Source organism: Lycium ferocissimum, chromosome 12 (assembly GCF_029784015.1).
Source record: "Lycium ferocissimum isolate CSIRO_LF1 chromosome 12, AGI_CSIRO_Lferr_CH_V1, whole genome shotgun sequence".
Classification (NCBI taxonomy): domain Eukaryota; kingdom Viridiplantae; phylum Streptophyta; class Magnoliopsida; order Solanales; family Solanaceae; genus Lycium; species Lycium ferocissimum.
In genome coordinates, this window is record NC_081353.1 from 58,293,788 (window position 1) to 58,302,322 (window position 8,535).

General features: G+C 37.1%; 1 protein-coding gene across 2 annotated transcripts; it reads left to right on the forward strand.

Moving 5' to 3' along the window:
- Positions 1-246: 246 nt before the first annotated feature.
- On the forward strand, positions 247-3,716 carry LOC132040172 (uncharacterized). Of its 2 annotated transcripts, XR_009410629.1 has the most exons (2): positions 247-2,586; positions 3,574-3,716. XR_009410629.1 is itself a non-coding variant. In XM_059430791.1 (1 exon), the coding sequence occupies exon 1, from the start codon at positions 1,249-1,251 to the stop codon at positions 2,371-2,373; it is 1,125 nt and encodes a 374-aa protein (XP_059286774.1). In that variant the 5' UTR covers positions 247-1,248; the 3' UTR covers positions 2,374-2,969. The 2 variants fall into 2 exon arrangements, 1 of the variants encoding a protein (XP_059286774.1); XM_059430791.1 differs by lacking the exon at positions 3,574-3,716 and having other exon boundaries at positions 247-2,969.
- The last annotated feature ends 4,819 nt before the right edge of the window (positions 3,717-8,535 follow it).

An 8,535-nucleotide genomic window follows, 5' to 3' on the forward strand; every position in this document is an offset into this window, starting at 1 on the left:
CTGACCAAATTTCCTAATTGGGGGTTTTAGATTTTCAAGTTATTTGGGAAAAGGTTTAAGTGAACAATAGTGGTCAAATGTTCAGCAAATGTACATAAGTGTAGTGTTTTGTTGTTTTGACTTTTTTTGGGTCAGACCGAATTATTTTTCTTCTTCATATTCAGAATAGAAACTTTTCATTCCTATTTTGGTACTAACAATTACTAGTAAAAGCCTTGTAAAGGCTGCTGGCTGCTGTAATACAGTACTCACTTAAATCCTCTATAAGCAGTTTATAGTATTTCTCTTTAGAATCTTTCCTTCTTTTAACATAACAATATATATGTACAAACTTGAGCAAATATATCTTCTTTAACTAACTTCACCCACGCGCAGTAAGCCCACGCTCCATAAATACACCAATCAACAAGCAAGTGGCACAACGTAAGAAAGAAAGCGCGTGGTAATATGAAGTTCTTCCACACGAGTAAGAAAAATGTTAAAAGTACAAAAAAAACACAAGAACAAAGAAAGTAATATCAATTCTTGATTTTAGAAGTGTAAACTTTATTCTCAATTCTTGATAATTAGAGGTGAATTGAAATGCAAAGAGATGGAAGAAGAAGCTTACATGGGGTATCAAGAAAAACAAGTAAGAGTTGAAAAGTACGTGTTTTTGTATACTTTGTGAATCTTGAATTGTATACTAAGTTGAAGCTTCAATAAGGTCAAAAGTGTCCACTTTTGCCTGCGAGAGTTCTAATTTCTCTTCTTTTTAAGTCCAATTTCATGTAGAATGAATTTGAACTTGGGGTGTGAAGCTTCAAGCTTTAAACTTTTAGAAAAAAGGTGACATTTTGGGTATGTGTTAGTTCTGGAATTTTTCTAAAGTTGTGGTTTTTTCTTGGAATTACTGGAAATGGAGGGTTTTTCTAAGTAATGGTTTTGATGGGATTTCAGGTATGGAGTTTTGGGATTTGAACTTTTTCAAGATTGTGTTTTGGAGGGAGAGTTAGTTGAGAATTTGGATTTTTACATCTTATACTGTAACAAGTTGAGATTTTGGAGATGGGATTTGATTTGGCAATGCAAAGATTGCTATTAGAGGAATTCAATATAGTTTCCAAGTAAGGTTTTTGGAGTTGGAGGGGGAAAAAAAACACTAATTTAGTTGTGATATTGGGTTCTGACCCTGACTTTTTCTGTCTTCGAGTAGTGGGAACGTTATAGTTTTTGGTTTTTGTGTATGGAATTCATGTTTAGACAGATATGAAACCACCACATCAGCATTCACGGATCAATATTGCCGAATTGAAAGCTCAGATAGTGAGGAAACTCGGACCAGATGGGTCGAAACAGTACTTTTATTACTTAAATAGGTTGCTGAGCTTGAAGATAAGCAAGGTTGAGTTCAGCAAGATTTGTCTTAGGATCTTTGGGAGCGAGAATATTGCACTGCACAATCAGTTTATCCGTTCTATTTTGAAAAATGCTTGTAGTGCAAAAGTTCCACCGTCAAGTCATGACGATAAGTTTTTGAAGCCTGGTGCAGTGCTTGGTAGTAATGAGGCTTCAAATGATGCTTATGAGCAAAATGGATCCTTAAAAAGGTCTTCAAGTCAACCAGGTTTGTCAAATGGGGACATTCTTCCATTATCTCCTCAAAAGGCCAGAACAGGCTTGCGTGAGCATAGGGCTGGGGATCACCGTTGTGCGCTTGGACCAAATGAGAAAACTAATCTTACTTTTCAACAACCAACGACAGAATTGAGTGAAGAAAGGGAGGCATCGAGTCAAGAAACAGCGAAACTTTCTTTAACAAAGAGACCACTTGAAGGTCCAGTTTCTGTACATAACAAAGAGATGCATGCTAGGAGAGAACTACAAGCTCCGCTTGGAGTTCCATTTTACCCTGTTAGTGTAGGTGGATCACATAGAGTATTGCCTCTGGCTACAAGTAGTAAATGTGTTAGCTTTTCTAATTATGGTGCTTTGTTGGACAACGTAACATTGAGGGAACGCATGGAGCAGATTGCTGCAGAACAGGGCCTCGAAGGGGTGGAAATCGATTGTGCCAATCTGGTGAACAGTGGTTTAGATTCTTACTTAAAAGGTTTAATAAGATCTTGTGTTCAACTTTTGGGTGCAAGGTCTGGGCATGACCCTACTAAGATCAGCAAAAAGAAGCAGCCGACTTATATGAAGCCTGTAAATGGTCTCAGACCAGGCCATCATTTTCAGGTGATTAGCGATAGATCTTTAGAAGTCATGCAAGAACAGGTTCCGCACAGCCTAATATCATTGAAAGATTTTAGGGTTGCCATGGAGCTAAACCCACAGCAACTTGGCAAAGATTGGCCTTTGCTGCTGGAGAAATTATGTGCTCGTCTCTGAGAATAAAGCATATAGGGACTTTGTTGTCTTCCGATTGAGCTTGTATTGGTCCCTACTGGATCAGAGGGCACTGTCCTTTCTAGGGACTTTGTGCGGCCTCTGTGTTAGTTCTCTCATGGCCCTTTGAACCAGTCAATAATGGTTGAGGTTGGACTTGCCTCTTTGAAGATGATAGGGACCAGAGCCAAGTACTATTTGTCTCACCTGCTACAGGTAACTTTGGCCAGAAAACCCCCATTTATTTGCAACCACTGAAAGGGATTTGAAGAAGAGAATCCCTGTTGGTTGCCCTGTTGTATCATCAGCATAATTACGTCTGAATATTTTCTGAATTCTCTTGTAATTTATAGTCAATGAGCAAATTTTGAACAGTTTTGGAGGAATAATTGTAGTGTGGTGCTTTTTCAGAAAGGTGAAACTGAATGATGCAAGAGTTCATGTGTATCAACAACACGTTAAACAGATTTTCGCCAGTGGCTTAATCAGCTCACGATTTCCTTACTTTTAAGTCAAAGCTTGTATGGTTGTGGTCCAAGTTTTGTTTTTCTTACATTGTTATTGTTTAGGTGAGTAACCCCATGAATGCTGCTTATTTCTTTTTACTCTTGATGCTCAGTACTGTAGTGAGAGCTGGGACATCTCTCTAATTGACTTAACTTACTGTTTGACTTTAGATGACAAACTTAATTTTTTTTTCTTTTTAAATATTGGAAACACCTCTTGACGAATAAAGATAATTGTTCATTCTTGTGATAAGTATAAGTAAAGTGGTACTTTGCATGTGGGAAACACATTTTTGATGTGTAATATATAAATAATCAAATAGGTCTGAAGAAGCAGCAACATATTAGTACCCTATACATCACTTGCCTTTAAGGTTGGGATGAGTTTAAACTCCTGCACCAGAAATCAAACTTCAGAAATTTTTGTTTTTCTTATAAGGTTTGGTAGAATTGCACTTAGGATTCTTGGCTGATTGCTTTTGATGAGTTAGACTTGAGCAATGACCAAAAGTGCGATAGACTTAATCAGCAGTTACATTGTGATGATACCCGAGTAAGTCTGTCACAGTGTTATGATACTTTGTGACTTCAGTATATTTATTTTTTGATGCCTCATTGCTCCTAGTTCACTGTGATGCATATAGTCAAAGTTTCTTAACACTAAATTGGTTTAAATAAAAACTCAAATCATCCCCAGGGCTTAGTTGCGAACAAAACTTGGTATTTAAGCTGAGAAGGGTAGAGAGGCGAATCCATTATCGCTGAGTTTCGAGGCTGCATTTGGTCCATCAGAGTTAGATGATTTACCTTATCCTCCAGAACAAAAAAAAGTAACAGTATCGTGGCGGTGGTGGGGGTTGGTGGGTGTGGGTGTTTGGGGGGGGGGGGCATAAAAAGAAATGAAAATGATAACTTGTTCTGACAATGGAACAGCAGTTGGAAAATGGAGATTCTTTCTTTTGCACAGGGTAATGGAGATGGAACCAGCCATTCTTGCTGGAAACTGGTGATATTGGTGCTGGTCAAGGAAAATCGGTTACCTACCTCGAAAAAGAAGAGGTCAGAAGAAAACCTTCTCTCTTTTCCTATTTCTCTACTTATATCTCTTAGTATTGAGTAAAGAAATTTTGCTTCTAAGAAATGCGATAGTGCATACTGGAAGCTCTAGTGCTAGCTTTTCATAATATTTGTCTACCTTTAAGCGTTTCTTACTTTATCCTAGGCCTTGATCGCTAACTGTAATGTCTTTCTCTCATTATCATTTCTTACTTTATCCTAGGCCTTGATCTCTAACTGTAGTGTCTTTCTCTCATTATCGCTATGTACTTGTCCAATACAGTTGACCTTCTACTTTGATTGCATATTGCTGACCTGGGGGATCTGAAATTGTAAGTTCATTACCGCTTGGTAATCATCAACTCTGTGCATTGTCCAAGTTAATTCGCCTTTAGATTGAGAAATCGTCCTGCTCTTATGGATTCTTGGAAGTCTAACCATGGCCTACTATATCTTTTTAACCTGTCTTCAAGGAGCTATGCTGTAACTAGTAAAATTGGTAGCTGGGTATTTAGAAAAAATGCAGATATCTATTTATTCTATTGATGGACTTTAAGGTCTAAATTAGTGGTTAAAATATGATGCTAAATAATTTATTGTTCAGATACAGTGTGAAATTCTTGATAATATTCTGGTGATTACGAGTGAGCTAAATGATGTCGCAAGAAAAATGAAAAGAACTAAGGTTTGTTAGTAACTCTGTATATTGCAGCTTAGAGATATGGGAAAAAACCATTTGAAAGATGATTTATCCAACTTAACGCCAAAAAATGATGACTATCTGTTGATCAGCTAGGCTATTATGTCACATACCATTTGGCAGCTTGACATAATCAAGAAAAATGATCCCCAACTGTTTGACCCAGTAGTGATCCTAGAAAAGTATTTTGGGTGAAAACCTTGAAGACCAGGGTTCAAATCCAAGAGACAAAATTGCTAGCTGATTTCTTTTCAGGCCGAAGTCTTAGTGGGCAGAATTGCCCAGTATCTGTGTTGGTGGGAGGTACCAGTAAACCGCTGGAATAGTTGAGGTGCGCAAGTTATCCCGGACACCATCATTATCCAAATAAAATAATGTCTCTTCCATATCATATACTCCCTCCATTTCAATTTATGTGAACCTCTTCTAAGTACGAGGATCATACTTTATAACTTTGACCATAAATTTTGATATAGATCAAGTTTGTAAAAACAAAATTATATAATTAGAAACTGCATAAAAAGTACCATAAGTCATGATAGTTTATAACTCAAATAATTTAGAAAAAAATGCAAGGAAAATGTGGTCAAAGAACCACCTCGTAGACTCCCCAAATAGTAATAGGTTCACATAAATTGAAACAGAGGGAGTACTTAAAAGATAATGTGTATGTGCTTGATGGATTATGTAAGATTACCCAATGATGGCCTACAATATCTAATGGTCCCATTTTCGAGGCGCTATGCTGTAACTAGTTACAACATTACCTGGTTATTTAGAAGAAATTTGGATTTCCATTAGTTATGTTACTGGAATTTAGCATCTACATTAGTGGTTAAAACATCACAATGGCTGCTAGATAATACTATATAGTTAGGTTACAATGTGATATTCTTGACAATATTCTGGCAGTTATACATTAGCTAAATCATATCGAAAGGACGTGAAGAAATAACTTTGTTGGTAACTTCGTAAATTGCAGCTCAGAAAATCGGAAAAGAAGCACGAGAAACATATTTTATCCAATTAAACATCAGAATAAGACAACAAAAATCAAAATTTCTGTTGATCTCTGCGAGGCGATTACGTCACATGCCATTTGGCAGTTTACATAATTAAGAAACATGATCCCAACTTTTTCTTTTGATGAAGTAAGTAGAATTTCATTTAAAGGCATCAAGAAGATGCTGACAAAAATTATAGGGGAACCCGCGTGGCTCAGTTGGTTAAGCATGGGGCTTCCATAATGGAGGTCTCAGGTTTAAAACTCCCTGCTTAGTTGGGGATTTGCCTTCTGGGTCGAGCTCATCACACAGGGCTTGCCTAGTGCGGGTTATCTCTCCCGTGTGGTTTGCGGGCTATTGCATAGGAGCGGGGTTTACCTTGTGCGCACCTGAAGGATAGCAGCTGCGGATTCCTTTGTCATGAAATTACAGGGAACAAAACGAGTTGCTCTGTTACTCTATCTAGTGTATCACTAAAGAGCAAACTCCATCCAAAAACTGTTCACAACTAGATACAGGAGCCTGATTTAGCCAACTCAATAAATTCATTAAGCATTTGGCTTTTAGTATATGAACAGGATTGAGATCCCATCAAAACACCTACAGTTCCTTTAATTCCAAAGACACTAAAAAATTAGACAGGAACTATTGACCAAATGTTTGATGGATTTTCCTACTCTCCATTGGCACCGACCGCCATATGATCCCCAACCTTTTTGACCCAGTACGGATCTTAATAAAGTATTTTGGTTATTAAAAGTTTCTTCCATATACTTTAAGGTATTCTAGATGTGCTCGATGAATCATCTTAGATTACCTAAAATCATCAAGTAATATAGGCAAAAGATGCTAAAGTGCAGCAGTAGACTGATGGTTAAGTCAGTTTTTAAAATTTTTATTTTACTAATATTAGATCCAGTGCAGAAAAGTGGGAAATATCTGTTTAGATCTTATTTCTAGGGAAACTGGTCAAGGTAATCCAAAGAAGATTTTCCCGTTGAAAAAACATACAAAAATTTAATGCAGCAACCATTGAATTGAACAAAGCTAAACTCTAACATTGAATGTAGATAAAGTTTGATCCTATTAATTCCGAACTTACTATAGTAGTCTCTTGCAAGTAAATACCAGCTGTCTTGTCAAGTATCCTTGAAGCCCCACATTCTACAACGGAGATGGAACATTAAAACCATTGGATTTTTCATTTCTTTATCCCAAAAAAGGATTTAAACCTTTGTTCTTCATGAGATACCAAAAATGAGCCAACAGATAAGCTAAAGTTGATAACCAATAGAATCGGCCATAGACAAAATTATCCATCTTTAGTAGAGCTACTTCGTCACTATTTGAGAAAGAAAAGAAATCATAGTTGTTATAAAAATGAAAAGAAGACCTGTGAATTGACACGTGCTGCCTTGCTTTGCTTAGTGAAAGCATCAGAGCCACTTTCAAACACCATTTATTCATTGTTGACCTGCTGTTCGTTGCCACTGACTACCCTGTCTACCATTTTCTACATAATTATTGTACATCTTTCTTGATACTACCAGCCCTATGCAATTTCCCAGTCAAGATGGTACAGGTTGCTGTAGCTTATGATGCTGTCTGATGTCTACCTTGTATAAATGTGAAACCTCTTGATTTTTAGGTGGATCAAGGGAATACTTCCACTTTTTATGTGTGAAAAGGATTTCTGGAGAAGTTTTTACTAATAAGATGAGAAAATCTATGGATTGGGAAGCTTCTTGTCAGAGTTTCTAGATGGTGAGAGTGTGAAACAAACCCTGTTGGTTGGGCCTTTTTTTTTTTTTTTTTTTTTTTTTGACTATATTCTATATCATATGAGCAAAACAGTACATAGGTTGTACTGAAACCATATCTACAAAAGTACTCCACGACTCTAATGTTTTATGCCTATATTGAATCTAAAACATAATGATAGTAACAGTATCATCTGAGTAAACCTGATTACACCAAAAACAAAATAGTAAAATACAATTCAACTTGACCTTCTGCACACCATTCTCTATACTATCAAAACATCGAGAGTTTCTCTCCTTCCAGATTGACCACCATTGCTGGCAGGGACAATTCTTCATCTGTTTCTGTTCTTGGCCTGCAAGCCTGCCTCGTCCCAACTCTTTAAATCCTCTAAGACCTTTCCGGGCATGGTCCAAGATATACCTCTAAGATTTAAGAATATTCTCCAGAGCTGTTGTGTAAACTTGCAATGAAGGAACAGATGTTGGTTGGGTCTTTTTACTTTTCCTAATCAGGATATTTTGGCTACTCTATTTTATTTTCTCTAATAGTACTCTTGGATTTCACTGCTTGGGGAGGGGGGTAATTTTGGCAACTCATGTCAATAAAGTGAGTTTGCTCGAAAATATTTCCATCATCTACGCCTGAATCCCAAATTGATAGGCACCAGCTATATGTGCCTCATGTACCATTCCGCTCTAGTTGGACGGATGTAGCATGCCTAGATGAGTATATTCCAATGAATTCAATGTTCAGAGGGCTCATTGTAGTTTGGCTATTGTTAGCTGTCAACCCAGTGCCACTCTCCTCGTTTATCTGGCTTGGGATTGACTAAAAGAAGTGCCTGACTGAGAGTAGAGAAAAAAACTTAAGGTCTTGCAAAGATGTTATACTTTAATGAAGCATCAGTGACCTCATGAAAGACTGACAAAATCAGATAAAAACGGACAAGTCTAGCTAGAGGAAAAAGAAACAAAGAAAAAAAAAAGTCACACAATAGCCTTCTACTTCAAAAACTTCTCCGCGTCTTTTTTTCCTTTATTCTAATATCCAAAAAGCTGTAGTAGAACCACTGGAATAGCCTACTAGGATCCAAATACAATATGTTGAGTCCAACATCGGCGGGTACGAGGAAAAT

Coding starts and splice junctions, on each gene's coding strand:
- LOC132040172 (XM_059430791.1), top strand. CDS start 1,249: ATGAAACCACCACATCAGCATTCACGGATCAATATTGCCGAATTGAAA.